Source organism: Phocoena phocoena, chromosome 8 (genome assembly GCF_963924675.1).
Source record: "Phocoena phocoena chromosome 8, mPhoPho1.1, whole genome shotgun sequence".
Classification (NCBI taxonomy): Eukaryota; Metazoa; Chordata; class Mammalia; order Artiodactyla; family Phocoenidae; genus Phocoena; species Phocoena phocoena.
The window spans coordinates 41808552-41826146 of NC_089226.1; the positions used below are offsets into that span (position 1 = coordinate 41808552).

The following is a 17595-nucleotide window of genomic DNA, read 5'->3' on the forward strand; positions in this document are numbered from 1 at the left end:
GCCTTCCTCCAAGTTGAAATAATAAGTTTCCACATCTAAAATCCCCTCAGGACTTAATCCAGAGGCCATCGTCTTAGTGAGGCCGTCTTTGGAACACTCCATCACCTGATTTTTCTGTGTGATTTTTCTGCTAGCGCTTAAACCCACCTAACGTATTACATGTTATACTTATCTTGATTATTATCTCCTTCTCCATTAGAATGTTAAAAGGATAAGGATTTCTGTCCATTTGATTCGCTGGTCTAGCTTGCTGCTTAGAACAATGCTTGGCACATAGTAGGTGCTCAATATATATAATATATAATAACATACCATATATGAAAATACCAAATACATAACATATTATAACTTGTATAACATGTAATACTATATGACGTATGTATTATAAATTATGTTGTTTTATATTATATATTTTATATTATAATTATATTATATACTGTATTATATATTATTATATTTAGTACATATTCTATTTTGCTTCTATATGTTCATTATATTATATATTGCATGCTATAATATACAATGCCTGTTTTAATGAATTGTTGAATATTGTAGATATTCCCTTTAAGCTCCTAGCAACAAAGGCACATAAGAAAATCGATGCACAGGGCAGCAGCAGGGGTGGGGGCAGGCATTTTTCTAAGAGGACCGAAACATGTGGGCTCCAGGAACAGTGTGTGGTCAGGACAAGAGCAAGGGCTGTGAGTTAGATGATCTGAGTTGAAACCTTGGCTCTGCTACTTCCTAGCTTTGTGAAATTTAGCAAGTTATTCAACCACTCTAAACTTCATTTCCCACTCCTATAAATCTGGGGTCATAAGAGTCCTTGGCCCATAAGCTTAATGTGAGGACTGCATGAGTTCCAGTACATAAAACACCCTGCAGAGCATCTAGCAGATAACAAGCTTTCCAATAAAGTGCTAGATGATGGTGGTGATGATACCAATGAGGAGGATAACAAAGATGATTGTATTGTGACAAGGAATGAAGATGGGAAAGTAAGTTCAGCAGACAAAATTCTCACAAAATCCTCAGCTTCTAGTCTCTCTTCTACCTCCCCCTGCATTTCTAGCCCATGAATTCATGCACAAACATTTGATAAAATAGCACTCAGATGTCAAGAAAGGAGAGGTGTTAAAACAGGTTTTGCCCACATCGATCAAAGAACATGAAGTGCTGGCACTTCTTCCCATGCAGTTCTTAGCAGTCCAGGGCCCAGAGAAGCAGGAATCACAACACCCTGACAAATCAGAGCTATGGGGAAATGTGTCCTTTTGTGTAACTGAGTTTTGTAAGTAGCTTAGCATCTGCTCAGGTAGGCATCACAATTTTATGGGTTGTGTTTCATGTTGCTTAGATTTTATTTGTTTGTTTCAATGAAAAATCTGTCCCGAATACATTGCAATTCTCTGCCCAGACCCTGTTTGGGCATCGCCAAGATCCACTCAATTCAGTCTGCTCCACTACTCTCCCACAGCCTCAATTGTTCACCAGCTTCCTGTGAGGACCCCCCAGTGCAACAGCAGGAAAAGGAGCTCACTCACAGTAACGCAGGAATGCTGACCAGGCTGTACCCACAAAGTATTGGCTTTCCCACCAGCGGCCCAAGCATACCCAACGCAACTCAGAAGAGTTGGGGTGTTGATGCCCCCACCTGGTGGCAGATCTGACCAATAAGAGGTAAAAAACGGGAAAGAGCCAATAGAAAAATTGCTTGCCCTTCCCTCCAACTCCAGGCCAAATGGCCCAAGATGCAGAGGTTCTAAGTGGCCTCCCTGGAGATGGCAGGGTGACTGAGAAACAGGCTGGTTTTTGTTATAAAGCTGTGACTAATTTAATATACCAATTTATATTTGGACTCCCTTCCTTCAGGCCTGGCTTCCTTCTTTCCCTCATTCTTGTTCCCCTGGGGTTGCACCCTTAATAAAACATTAGCATGTACTGTAATTTTTGCCTTGGGCTCTGTTTTCTAGGGAATCTGGGCCTCTACAATAGTTGGGACTCTTCATTATAATGATCATCTCTTATACTGTGAGGTAATGAAGTGATGGGCTCCCTTTGGGTCAGCCCTTAAGGAGATACTTAGGGCTGTTCATCCAGAAAGTGTCTGAGGTATAGTGATTAAGAGCTCAGACTGGTGCTGGCCTGCCTCATTCAAATCCCTGCTCTACCACAAGCTGTGAAACCCTGGACAAGTAATTTAAAACCAAGCTTTTGTTTCCTCATCCATAGATGTCGATAATCGGGGTACCTACCTTACAGAATCCTTGTGAAAAGTAAATGAGTTAATACTTTTCAATGCCTGGCACGTAATAAACACCAGTGGCAATGGGGGTTAGCCACTGACTTCTCTCCCTGTCTGATGAACAGGGCTATTTCTCGTTGTTGTTAGTATGCCTACCTACAGCAATTTCTATGCTGTGCAGTTTCTAAAATACTGTAGGATTATACATCAAGAAGTCTAGCTTACTAGAACTGTGTACAAAGTAAAATTAAAAAGCTCTAGGTAAAGGGCTTCCCTGGTGGTGCAGTGCAGGAAAGAAGAATCTGCCTGCCAGTGCAGAGGACACATGTTCGAGCCCTGGTCCGGGAAGATCCCACATGCCATGGAGCAACCAGGTCCGCGTGCCACAACTACTGAGCCTGCACTCTAGAGCCCGCGAGTCACAACTACTGACACCCACGCGCCTAAAGCCCATGCTCCGCAACAAGAGAAGCCACCGTAGTGAGAAGCCCACGCACCACAGTGAAGGATAGCCCCTGCTAGCCGCCAACTAGAGAAAGCCCACGCACAGCAACAAAGACCCAACGCAGCCAAAAATAAATAAAATAAAATTAATTAATGAGAAAAAGAAAAGGTCTAGGTAAAAACCCAAGAGTTCATGTATAGCAGAAATTATTCATCCTAAAGATTATTTAGAAGGCTCCCAATAGCAATTTTTGCTTACACTTGGTTCTTGAACATATTCTACCAAATTATCAAGTTCCAATTTAGCTAATTATACAGTTTTGAGTCATGTGGTATGACTGTGGAATATAGAATTCTGACTTAGCATTAACTCCTCTGGGTGTCTACACTATCCTAGCTGTGAAACACAGGAAGTTAGTGACCATAAATGAAACTCTTACTCATCCCAATTCTGATTATTTTGCCTTCTAGGATAAAACTACCTGACAGACAGATGGACGACGCCTGCACTTTTATTTATTTATTTATTTATTTTAATAAATTTATTTATTTAATTTATTTTTGGCTGCTTTGGGTCTTCATTGCTGCGTGCGGGCTTTCTCTAGTTGCGACGAGCAGGGGATCCTCTTCTTTGTGGTGCGTGGGCTTCTCATTGTGGTGGCTTCCCTTGTTGTGGAGCATGGGCTCTAGGTGCGCAGGCTTCAGTAGTTGTGGCATGCAGGTTCAGTAGTTGTGGCATGCGGGCTCTAGAGCACAGACTCAGTAGTTGTGGTGCACAGGCTTAGCTGCTCCACGGCATGTGGGGTCTTCCCGGACCAGGGCTCGAACCCATGCCCCCTGCATTGGCAGGCGGATTCTTAACCATGGCGCCACCAGGGACACCCCGACGCCTGCACTTTTAGCAATCAGGACAATGTTTTATGAAATTGTCATCTAAAAGTTAATCACCGTGTTTTCAATTCAAGGCTCTTTCAGTCTAATCGTGTGGCAAATATTTCTTTAGAAGTATACTCAAGGTGTGAGAAAGATACATATAACTCTACCCAGGTTCCAGGAAAGATGCTGATATGCATGGGAACAGGGGATAGACAAACACGGAAGAAAACCTTAACCCTGCTTTGTATCACCACAGCCTCATTCAAGATCTCAGGGCCTCATGCTGGCTCAATATGATGTGATATCTATTGAATAGAATTCCCTGTTAAAGCTGACCTCAAGTCAATGTTTCTTTTTAAAAATAACAGGGCTTTCTCGAGGTTCCAGAGACATCTTACCAATGCCATCAGCCCATGGGGATGGAAATTACCGATTGTGAGATGTGCTACTGATATGTACGATATAGTAGCAATAAATTAGATTATCAAAAAACACTTTCATAATAATGTTGAAATTCTGATTAAGTGAAACCCCTAATGGTTTAGGGAAAACCTCAAAATCATGCTTTTAGGATACAGATAATGAGTCAAAGCAAAAGAACTCTGTGACTGTCATTAGGACAGCTCTCAAAGACCCTTTTTTCTTGGCTTCCAGATCCTACTGTATACTTCCTAGTGAATTCCCAAATAGGTGTTATAAAAGAGAGTGGGCCCAAGGAACAATGCACTTCTCTCACCAGCCAACCACTCAGAAAAGGCAGTAAGCTCAAAACTCTGTATTTTTTGAACTTGCAGACTTCTTACTCTTCAAGTGCTGCTTTGGCTACACACTTCCAGGGCACCTCCTTGAGATACTTGGAGATATCAGGGAGCGAGATCCACTCACATGTAACCGTGATTTTATGTCCTTTGCACAGTTTTGTCTGTTGGTTCAATAATACATGAGAGTGACAAAAACCGTAAACCTGGTCTAGGAGTCGGCAGTCTACAAATCAGGACTAGCCTTTGTGGCCTGGCCCAGCTCAGTCCCTCCCTCCAATGATCTTGAAGACTTAACTTCTTTCAGAAAAATGTTCATTTACCAACACTCCTAGGCAGATGCACATTTAATATGAAGCTATCAAAGTCAAAGCTTCCAAGCCCCATAGAGGACCCTAGCAATGATTCACAGGGTTACACATTTCTATAAATTTTGCAAAAGTAATATACCTAAACCACAATCATTTAAAACTTCTTTCTCTTTCCCCTCAACTTCTCCTCTATTATACTCTGCATTACCAGATAAAGCAGTTGTAAGCATCTGAGGGATCTAAGGGAGAATGAGTTGAAGATACATTAGGTTTGCATTTAGTGGCATATATTTATGTGGTTCACCATCAATTCCATGTATAGACAAATTGTTGTTAGCTGTCCAGTGTAGGAATGGCTTCCCCAAACCCTTCTACTACCCATTGCACCGAGACACCCAGCATTGTAGCATGGAAGTGAAGGGAAAGAACTTGTATCACCATATGACCATATCCTGGGGTGGCCAGCACTAGAATTACGGCCATTGGGAAGGAGAGACTAGGTACAAAACGTACAGAGCCAGAAGCTAGTCTGTGAAAAATTCCCCAATCATTAGACATGTAAACTTGTAATTAGAAGATTTGGTTCTTGCCTATAGAGTCAAAATCAAAGTTTTGCAGCAAAGTTTTCTCCTGAAATGCAGCATAAGTGCACCATGAGTTCTTTCCTTTGGTGGATTAGATTATCAGACACGGAAATTACTAGACGTTTTTTGTTTACAGAGCACAGACCTGTAGCAGTTATTATTAAGAGCAAGTAGATCTGCAACAGTTCATATGAGAAATAAACTTGATAGAGATGTTTTCAACTTTGATGCCGATGGAGAGAATACACATAGCACTACCAATAACAAGCTGTGACTCTAGAGAAACATTTCTAAACTCTCAGTGAAAAAACAAACTTCAATCAACCACGTTGGAGGAAAAATAATCTTTCTGCACTTTTTATAGAAACAATTACAAGATTATTATCCTACAAGAGGCAATCAAAGAAAAAAGGCAACCAAAAAATTCAGGGGAAATAAGTATTAGAAAGGTGTGTTAGACAATCAACAAAATATTATATTTTTCCTGAGCTTTGTGATATTTGTGTTTGTTGGCTTTCAAACTCATGAGTTACTGTGATTTCTTTCCTCATTCTAAACAAATACAAAGATTTTTTTAGTCATACTTTTTATAATTTTTCTCAAAGCAGGCACACCAAATTGCCTGAGCTTTAAGCCTCACAGAACCTGGATCCATTTCTGGGGTTATGCATTCCTTGACAATTAAGCCTTGCTTATATATCATCATCAACTGACTTTAATGCCCTGGTTATCTCTCAGACTGCCTTGTCTCTAACTGGAATTTGTAAAAATCATCCCACTGTGCCAAAGGGTGATGCTGAGGCCGCAGTGAACGTGATGAATGGCCAGCACAAGGCACTCACTTACGTTGTGTCACTTGGGTACCCCACGGTTTGCAATTACATGCTTTTCTATCTCTACTACCCATCCTTGACTTAATCACCTGTGCATCTTCTTCAGTGCAAAGCACTGTGCCTGCAGAGAATCTGTGCGCTATAACTGTGGCAAGTAGAGAAGGAAGAGGTGGAGGATGAGGAAAACAGGGAGCAGAGAAGCTGCGAGAGCAAAGAGGCAGACTTTTAAGAATATGGGGAAAAACTGAAAATGGTTTAAGCTCTATTTTATAGATCTTGGGGCTAAACCACAAAGCCTTTATGTTTTTACCATAACGTGTGTGTGTTTGTGTGTGTGTGTGTATGCTGGTGTGTGTGTACCTCAAATTCTTATCTTCATTCCTTCAACATTTATTCACCTTTTGACTCAAGACATTTCCTCTTCAATATATTATTTTTACTTGGTACTATTCTCACTAGCATGCTGCTTTTTAAAAGCAACTCGAATATTAACTATGCTACGTAAATGAAAATCGGTTAACTTAATCACAAAGGGTGTGGCCCTAGAGGAGCTACTAAGTCCTCCAATGTCCAATGGGAAAATTTGGAGAGTCCTATTATATTCAATCATTGTATACCAGTGCCCAGAATTTAATATAAGTTGAATTGAATCCCACACACAACTCTTTGTAGATTGTCTGTCGATAAGACATGCGTTCATAAAAACTGGCAAGCTAAAACTACAGGCTGCAGCCCATTTTCATTTTCATTTTCTTTTCAATGAAACACTGTGAATGTAGCGGCATCCCATAAATATTTAGCATACTCTATAAACCTTCCAAATGTAACGATAAATGAAAGTATCCTTCAACATGCATATAAAACACCTGCCGAAAAAACATTTTTAGGAGACTGAAATGAGACGCAAGCTATCCGAAGTCACAGAAGGCTATAAATTTATCCCACTACCTTCTGGAGAGCCACTAATACATGAAGCAAGCATTTGATTGTTTTTGTAACCTCTGCTTACTAGGCCTCTGAAATTTCATTCTTTGTTAACTGAAGAAGTAAATATAATTCAGTAACACTTGGCACTGAGGAAATCATGACGCCGGCATGAAGGGCCAGGTAAGCCATGGGAAACTTCTATTATTAAAATATAAAAGGAAGAGCCCTGGTGGCGCAGTGGTTGAGAGTCCGCCTGCCGATGCAGGGGACACGGGTTCGTGCCCCAGTCCGGGAAGATGCCACATGCCGTGGAGCGGCTGGGCCCATGAGCCATGGCCGCTGAGCCTGCGCGTCCAGAGCCTGTGCTCCGCAACGGGAGAGTCCACAACAGTGAGAGGCCCGCGTACCGCAAAAAAAAAAAAATTTATATATATATATATATAAAACAAGACTGATTTCAGAGAAAAGACCACACAAGTTTCTAGGTTGTTGGCTTGCCACCCTATTTGGATTTCGTCTTTATGCTGGTCACTAGTTTTATCATTTACTAGTTACCTAGGGACAACAGCAGCTCAAAGTTGATATACAAGGCAGACATAATTACAGATTCGAACCAACAGTCTTCTATTAAAACCTAAACTGCCTTCGGCCAACAGTTAAGAAAAAAGGTCAAGAAGGAGGCACATGCTGAAAAGAGTAATAAAAACATGCTCTTCATTATTTTCCAGAAGCGTCTAATCCTCTCTCTGGCCTGATTTACATGACAACTACTATGTTTATCTGAATGTTATGGAGTGTTCAGGGCTCCTCCGGGAACGTTATATTTCTCTCAAATAATTATGATCAAGAAGTCTAGAGCTAAGGTTAAAAATCCAGAGCCGAGAAAAGTTTCTGCTGTCACTTGATCATAACTTCATTCCTCTCCTTTCCTTGCTCTGGTCCCAGGGGCAAATTTTGAGCCAAAATTCAGTGATTCTCTTTTGACCTAGACGGGTAGAGACAAAATACCACCTTGAAAAAAGAATGAGGATGGGCGACACCATTTAGTTTGGAATCATCATGAATTGCACCAAAGTCGCCGAGTAGCATCTGCCTTACACCTCAAACTGTCAAAAAGGAGTTGAACAGGAAAGTTTGGGGAGAAGAAACTGGAAAGATTAACAGTAAGATAGTAAGATAAAATATGATTTCAGTAAGAAACAGTAAGACAGTAAGATAAAATATGATTTCTGGTGCCTCTGAATATCAGAAAAGGGAAGCTTGTATTTTATGACATTATGCAAGAAACATGATCCTACGGATATTACCCACCTTTTAAAATATCTGGGTTGGGACATCCGATTTCTGCAATGACAAAAGCTTCTCAAATTTCTAACAATACAAATTTTCCCGTTCTTGGTTTTCATCCACCCACTCTTGACTCTAATTATTACTCTGCAGATAAAAGAGTATTAGTCTCAGCACTGGCAGCCAGTAAACATTCTTCAGTTGAACTAAATAAATAAAAGCTCTATGTATTTATTCTTTCCCTGGCCACCAGTTGAAGTGACTCTTTCTCCCTATAGAAGATCAAGTACAGCATCTCAACACTGGAGAGCTTGAAAGATCCTGGTCCCACTATAGAAGGCCCAGGTCTGATACTTGTAGCTCTCTGTGTCACCACTGCCTGTCCCAGTGCCTTCCACAAAGGTAGTGTCTAACTAATGTTAAGTTATGAAGACAATGTTAAGTCACATGCTATGTTAGGCTGTATTATTATTCAGTAATTATTATTACTAATTATTCAGTAATTATTCATTCCTCTTCCTCCCTCCCTCTGTAAGAGAAGTACTACTCTCTACCCCACATCAATGTTGAACTTGGCCCCAAGACCTTCTTTGGCCAATGGAATGTGGGCCAGTCTTGAGCAGAGGCACCACAAACTTCCATCAGCCTCTTGCACTCCTGATCTGACTTTGAGAACACTACATCCCAGACAGTGAGTACTCCCTTCAGCCTGGGTCCTGAAGTAGGAAACACATGTAGAACAAATCGTAACTCAATCTACAGCCTGCAACAACTTCAACTGTCTTCCCAGACTTAAGAGCAAGAAGAAAAAAAATCTCTGCTTTTATAAGCCACTGAAATTTTGTGATTGTTTGTTATACAGTAATAATACGAAAAAATCTGACTAATATGTATGCTTAGCAAGGTTATTATGGCACACTGCAGTGGAAAAGAGGGGAACTGACCTGAGATTTGGAGTCAATTGCACTAGAGCATCCAGTTCTAACAACTTCCAGATGCCTGACCCTGTTTGGGCAAACCTCACTGAAACTCACCTGATGGATTACTATGACAACTAGAAAGTACCCACAAAGCACCTGGCATAGTGCTTAGCACACAATAGGTACTTGATAAATGGAAGCAATAATATAATTAGTAATAACGGATGGTAAAATATCTTCCTAATTACCCATGATTAATGTGCTAAACTGGAAATTGTTTATCTGGATTAAATACTTCTTTAACACCAGGTAAATAAAACAGTGAAGTCATTGTTCAAGTTTGCAGTTTACAAAAGAATCTAATAGAAAACCACGGTTTAAAATGTACAGTGTGTTCTGTATAAACCTTCTAAAACTTCTGAGTAGTCAAGAATATGCATTCCTATTATGTCAAAGAATAAGAATGCGTTCTTTGTGAAGGAAAAAAAAGATTAAATTGCATCTTCCAGACTGGTCATTTAAGTTGTCGTCAAATCCACTGTAGTTGGGGGCCCCTCAGTTAATCCATTTACTGTGAACATTATTAAACATTTATTAAATGCCCATGCATGGTAAAGAATTTCAAAGGTATGGTTTTGTTCACTGAGCTCCAAAAAGGTCAAGAACATAAAACTACTAAATGGATCAACTAATCCCAGCATAAGCTGTCTCACAAAACAGGAGCACTGCAATTACTGAAGCACAGAAATAGATTTTGATCCATTGGGAAGGCATTCAGAAAACTATCACCACTAATGAATAACAGAAAATTTATTTGGATTGGAAAACTTGACTAGAAAAGAAACTTATCTAAAATATGAGCTCAATTCCCTGCCTTTCCAAAGAATAAGGAACAGGATTTTACAGAAAAGATATAATCTGATAGACACACTCTAAGGAGCCCAGGTAAATTTAGGGTAGTGTTTCTGAACCACACACAGAAGGACCACTTGGAGTGCTTGAATGAAGATCCCTCAGCTCCTACCCCAGACCAACTGAATCAGAATCTTTGGGAATCAGTCCTGGGGATCCGCATTGCTGACAAACTCTCCAGCTGATTCATGTGCATGCATAAGTTTAGACCCATTAAACAAGGCAAGCCATGACAGAGCCTTTGCCGATGACTTAAGGTTCTTGAAAGACGAAAACCCCAACAACTTTAGGCCATTTTATTATACCCAAGGGGTCATATGAAACAACAGAGTCCAAACTTAAGACCCAGTAACAGCTGTAGGGCTAAACAACCGCTCATTCTACCAGCAGCTCAAGCCATGATTTTTAGAGCTGGGAAGCAAAGAGCTGATTGATCATTCAACAGTAGCGCAAACCCAGTAGCGCCATGGTGATGGCTTCTCTTGTTGGACATACATTTGCCAAACTTCTCCCTAACCCTAGCATCCCCATGGCACAAGTCCAGGCAATCATTCCTCATCAGCTTTTTGGGCTGGGATGTTAAAATCTGCAAGAAGTGAGACAGAAGGAAGATGGTTAAGAATATTACCATATGGGAATTATAATCTTCATAAAGATTTCAACATTAAGTTGAAACTTTTTTCCTCTAACCTAGAGAAAAAGATAGTTTTGCTTCCTAAAAGAGGGAAACAAAATGAAATAAAAAGGAGGAAAAGATTGGGATTGACATATATACACTAATATGTATAAAACAGATAACTAATAAGAACCTGCTGTATAAAAAAATAAAATAAAATTCGAAAAAGGAAGAAAAGAAATAGTCACTATGGTTTTAAAAATGAATAATTCTCTAGGAAAGTAAATCAGAAACATGGGTAATGAATCCAAAGAAAAGAGCACTGAGTTAGGACTGAGGAGAGCTGGTTCTAGATCTAAATCCTCTAATGGGTATGTGGGTTTGCACAACGCTCTTAGCTATTTGTTACCCCAAGGGAGTTGATGTCATAAGAAAAGAGATTTTTAAGTCACAAAGCAATGTCAAAATGAAAATGGAATTATCATCACTCATGGCAAAACTTATTTTATACAATCCAGAATATAAGGGAATAATGCAAAGTAGGGAGTTGCAGAAACAGATTCATAGACGTAGGAAACAAACTTATGGTTACCAAAGGGGAAAGGGAGTAGGGATAAATTAGGATAAATTATCCTAATAAGTTAGGATAAATTTTATATATAAAATAGATAAACAACAAGGACCTACTATATAGAACAGGGAACTATACTCAATATCTTCAAATAACCTATAATGCAAAAGGATCTGAAAAGGAATATGTATATATATACACACATATATACATACACACTCACATATATATATATAACTGAATTGCTTTGCTGTACACCTGAAACTAATACAACATTGTAAATCAACTATACTTCAATAAAAATAATTTCTATTTATGTAAAGAATTATAAAAGCAGCTACATCATCAGATGACTATACACACATTTTCTGAAATAACACCCAAGATGAGAACAAAATAGCATGGTACAAACATGGAAAATCTAGGCCACTCTCACCAAATTGCACCTGCTCTTCTCTGCATTAAGCTACACCAAGATGAAACTAATGAAAACAACTCATTGTGGCTTGATGTAGTCATGAAGGTTGCAGTTGTTAATGATTCAGCCTGACACCTTCCTGTTGACCTACCTACCTACATCCACCTGAGTCCCAAAGGTAAGCTTCTCACACTGAAGAGCCACACAAACAATGGGACTGTGAGGAAGAAGGAAGGTGATTAATGGCTGGTGCCATCAGCCAACAAGTCCAGGATTGTAAGGACTTTGAAACCCGTTTAAGACTTTATTGTCTTACAGATTTTAGATCAACACCAAATTCATGTGTATCTAGGAACATGCAAGGAAGCCCATACTTGTCTTTAGATGTGAGACAGCAGTGTATACTGCAGTTACTCAGAGCTAAACTTGAAACTAGGTATCTTCTCTGAACATCAGTTCATGAGTTGATGAGTATTAGTTCTGGAGGGGCTGTTGGGAGAATTAAATAAGACCCGACTCTAAAACCCTTCATATGGTGTGTCGCCTATTGCAAGTACTCAATGAAGTCATTATTATTAATAGTAAAGTATTAGCATAGAATAGACACCCAGTAAAGGTTACTACTTTTTCTTTCTCATTTTGTACCTCAAAGGTAAAAATATATTCTAATCAAATGACAAGCCATATATAATAAGATAGAGTATATGGCTACATCAGAACCCAGTTTTCTTGACATTTACCTTTTCCTTCATTATGGCTATGGAGATCAATTTTACACTTTACACTAGCCAAAATGAGAAACCATTTATACAAAAAAATTACAGTTTAAATTTTTGACAGTATACACAGTTTTGTAACTCCTATCCAATATTTAATACCTTCTCAAACCCTTTTTCTAGTATAATTTTGTAATGTACAACTAGCATCCCTATGATGACACCTTCCCACTATCTGTTTTCTTCATCCATTACTGGGAACAAAACACCCTGTGAGTGTTGTACAACATGATTTACTGGATACAAATGTGCCCCCAAACTGTAAAGTGCTAATAGTACCATTCACACAGGAATAGAGAAGACACAGTCCCTGTCTTGAGATGTGTACAATCTAGAGAAGATTAGAAAAAGGCACTGTGTTGATCAAGGAATACACACACACACACACACACACACACACACACACACACACACACAAGCAGGTGTCTAAGCACCTGTACATTTAAAGGCAAATAATGACAATAATAAGGATAGAAATAAAATCTATACCTGTATCTATGACAGTGTATAAATAAACAGGTAGGGGACAACGAAAATATTGGGACTATTTTGTCCCATATTTTAAAGTGTTTCTGTGAAAGGTAAATCCTTACAGATAAAATCTTAAAACCATTTTTTAAATAAATAAAAGCCAAAACGTGCCTCCTCCAGTCTATCACGAAAACATTTGTAGAAGGTTGCCTCCATGCGTTAATGGGGCCGATGCAGTGCAAATGCCTGTCATTCAAGGGCCAGATGTGCCTGGGAAACACAAGAGACCAAGCAACTAATGCAATATCACTTTAGAAAAGCCTTACTATAAAGGGAAACACTGGTATATAAGATCCATTTGAAAATCCATTTCACACTTCTAATTTAAAGCCAATTCAAATGTAATTTACTTTATCAGGGCCCTTAATTTAGTGAAGGTCAGAAGTGCACTCAACAGAGGTGACAATTATTTACACTTATTGAAAGATAACCCGGTGATGGCAACGCTGAACGAGAAAAACAAAAACCAGGGACTCCCACTGAAAACCACTGGCTATCACTGTATAAACAGGTTTTCTTACAAGTCAATGCATTCTACGGAAAAGCTTTTACTTGCATCACCTCTGCAACAAATGCAACCTCATTTGTCATTCCGTTTGAGTGCAAGAATAGCCATTCACTTTTCCCATGTTGACAATTCATGAGAAGAGAAACAGTAATTCTTGCACAAAATATGAAACTTACCACTCTCGTCATCTATGTTGAACCTTCCAAGACCACTGCCATCCCTGATGGAGTACTGGATCTCTCCATCCCTCCCGGAGTCCTCATCATGGGCAGTAACCTGCAGCACACTTGTTCCAATCCGTGAGTTTTCTTTTACAGATCCAACAACAGCAAAGTCTGGGAAATAGGGAGTATGGAGGTTTTCATTGACGTCCACCACTTCCACCTCAACAAAGGAAACGGATGACAGAGAGACAGGCCGCCCTTTGTCTTTGGCCCGAACGGTGAGGTTATAGAACTGTTGCTTTTCATAGTCGAGCTCTTTGCTCAGGCGGATGGTGCCACTTGCTTTATCTATTTCAAATCTCCCATTATAATCATTGACCAAAGAATAGCGCACTTGACCCCCCAGTCCCAGGTCTGGGTCATGGGTCTCCAGCCAAGCAATGACAGTGCCAATGGGGAGATCTTCAAGAACCTTCACACTATAGCTACTGGGAATGAAAGCCGGGGAGCAGTCATTGACATCATCCAAGAAAACCTTCAGGGTGACAACCGAAAACAGCTGCTGGCCACTTTCTGCCTTGTCTCTGGCTTCTATTTTTAAAGAGTAGTTTGCTTTGGATTCCCGGTCCAACTGATCAGCTACATACACGATTCCAGTGGAGCTATTGACGGCAAACTGCTGTGTATCTGTCAAGACTGAGTAAGTCACTTCACCATTAGAACCCAAGTCTTTGTCTCTGGCTTCCACTTGAATAATCTCAGTGCCAATACTTGAACTTTCAAGAATGTTAACTGAGTAACTGTCTTGAAGAAAAATCGGGCTATTGTCATTAGCATCCTCCACATTGATGGTGAGCAACCTCCACGCAGACTTTTGTGGATTACCTAAGTCATAGATAGTGATATTAAGGAGATAGAGGTCTCTGTGTTCTCGATCCACGGGCATAAGGACTTGAAGCTGCCCGGTCTCCATATCAATATTAAAACAACTATCCGTATTCCCATCGGATATTGTAAATAGCACCTTTCCATTGAAGCCAGAGTCGGCATCATAGGCTTTAATCTTCAGGATGTTAGCACCAACTGGCAGATTCTCCTTCACGGCCACATCAGAAGGAAATGACTTGTCAAAATGTGGCCCCTGCCTATTAATTGAATAAAAGTCCAGAAATCCATCTTCCAGATTCAGCTTCCCATTTGCTTTGGCCTTAATGAGTAGTTTCTCTGCCAGCTTCTGAGCCACGTGAGTTTCTCGGCAACTGAAGTTCTTTGAAGACACCTTCCCGTGCAGGACTGAAATGTTAACAGACATAGGATCCGCAAAATTCTCCCCATCGGTGGCTGTAATCCTAAGGGCAAAATTTCCATTTTTAATTCCAGGATTCATCAGTGACTTTTTAAGCTGCAATACACCAGAGTCTGGGTTTAAATAAAAGAAACCAAGTTCATTTCCAGAGATGATTTTGTACTTTACAAGTTCCAGTTCATCGATATCGATCGCTGAGACAGCTGTGATATGGCCCCCAACTGGAAAGTCAGAGGAAATAATTCCCTGGCAAGCCACTTTTTCAAAGAGAGGGCTGTTGTCATTGACATTTCCTATTCGAATAGTCACATTGACCTCACTTTCATGGCGGTATGGCGAACCCCAGTCAGAGGCTCTGACAATGAACCTGTATGTTTCTGGAGAGGATTCAAAATCCAATTCTTCAGTTGTGCTAATAACACCTGTAAACTGGTTAATGGCAAATGGCAACAAATTCAAGCTGGCAATACTATAGGTGATGTACCCATTTTCTCCTTTATCCTTATCGGAAGCTGAAACTGTCAAAACGCTTGTTCCCGCTGGAACACTTTCATTCACAAAAGCATCATACAGTGGCTGCTGAAATTCTGGGGTGTGATCGTTCGCATCCTCTATGCTGATGGTGACTTGTGCTTTTAAATCCCCTTCTTTATTTGTCACCCCTAGTTTATAAACCTCCTTCTTAATGGTATTCAGGGGCTGTGCTGTGACGATCAGACCTGACCGAGGATTAATTTTGAAGTACTGTGCATCCTCTCCAGGGGATAATTTGTATTCCACGTCTAGAGGTTCGGGACTTAATTTTACTATAGCAACCACGACACCAGGAGGGGAAAATTCACTAATGCTCACATCGTACGTTTCTTTTTCAAACCTAACTGGGACAGTGTCTCTTTTGGGGTTGGCAATGTGGACTATCTTTGCTGCGGAAAATCTCTGAGGTGACCCCTTGTCTTTGGCTTGAAGAGTGAGATTGTAGCCATAGGGAAAGCTCTCCCAGTCAACCTGCTTCTTCTCCTTAATCCTGTACTCATTCATCCACTTTCCTTCCTTAGCCAGGAAGAACTGATCTAAAGGATCCCCAGCCACAATGGAAACAGACTCAATCTCTCCATTGGCTCCTTCATCTAGGTCATCCACGGTCACCAGCGCATATATGGGCTCTTTGTCCAGTGAGAAAGGCACATGAGTGACCACGTGGAGAGTTGGAGTGTGCTCATTTATTCGTTCAACGTGAACGTAAAGCTTTGCAGTACTGCTCACTCCATTGTTCCCATAGAGCTTCATCCCCCGGTCCACAGCCAAAATTTCCAGATCATACCTATTCTTTTCATCATAATTTAATCGTCCACTTAAAGAGATGACACCACTCGTGGGGTGAACTGAAAAGAGATCAACTTTGTTCTTAAAGTAGTAGTAGAATTCTCCATTGGAACCGATATCTGCATCTGTTGCTGTCACCTGGGCAACACTAGTCCTTAAAGGTGTGCTTTCTGCGATTGTAACAGAGTAGGTTGTGGGTGAAAATAAGGGTCTCAGATCATTCATATCTAAAACCTGTACGCTCACTTTAGTCCATGCTTCCAAATCTTCTCCTCGAACAGAACCTTTTACTATCAATAAATAATTGTCCTGAATTTCCCTATTCAATATGGCAGAATTGCCACCTTTAGTTCTTATTCTGAGAAAACAGAAATCTGCAATGATGACTTCCTCTGCTTTGAAAAAGCCTTCTTCATCTCCAGACACTATTCTGTATTTGATATCCCAGGACAGATCTATTAAGGTGATGCCCATTCTACTCTGGCTGTTGACGTAGGTCCTTGCTGCCGAGTTCTCATACACGGTAGCATTATAAATGGAATGTGTGAAGTGGAAGCCAAGGGGCCCGGTCCCCGGCAGCCCCTGAGAGACAGTGGCCAAAAGCTTGAGAAGCAGGAGGATGAGGCAAGAGGGAGGCCGTGTACCTACACAGTATCCCATAGTTATATCCATCACATCATACTTCCATCCTGGAGGGGGAAAAAGAAAGAGACAAAAGATACATTAACCTAGAGGAACATGGGAGAAGGAACAGGAAATAACGGTTATGAAAGAGTGCTTTTTAAAAACTTTATTATAAAATCTTTTTACTAAAACATCAATATGAGAAAAAAAAATTCGAATCCTTACCACTACTAGATGGAATACCACAAGGAATTCAAAACTACTAGGATTTAAATTTACCTTATTTGATTTTTTTTAAATGACACTTTTACACTGCTGATAGCATTGTTTATTGGTAGAAGATTTCTTGCATTCTGAAGGTCAATTTAGAAATATGTGCTGGAAGCCTTAAAAAGTGCATTTACCTCTGACATAAAATTACCTTCTAGGCAATTATCCTATGGAAATAATTATACAATTGTACATTGAGAGCACAGTTTAAAATACAAAAGATTGAAACGATATTAACTGCTTATCAATAGAGAAGCAATTAATTTGTGGCACATTTCATAAAACAAAATACTATGAAGCCATTAAAGATAATGATAAAAAATAAATAATGATAAAAAGATGTATATTTTCTGATGAAGTAAGATGTAATGCTAAATTAAAAAAATCATAA

The 17595-nt window shown here is 39.9% G+C and overlaps 1 protein-coding gene across 3 annotated transcripts in view; it reads right to left on the minus strand.

Moving 5' to 3' along the window:
* Positions 1-16982, minus strand: part of FAT3 (FAT atypical cadherin 3) — a 550552-nt gene extending 533570 nt beyond the window's left edge. For all 3 annotated transcript variants that reach the window (XM_065881705.1, XM_065881704.1, XM_065881703.1), the window contains exon 1: positions 13694-16982. In XM_065881705.1, coding sequence (XP_065737777.1) covers positions 13694-16982 — 3289 coding nt within the window. The remainder of the gene's footprint in view (positions 1-13693) is intronic.
* Positions 16983-17595: the final 613 nt, after the last annotated feature.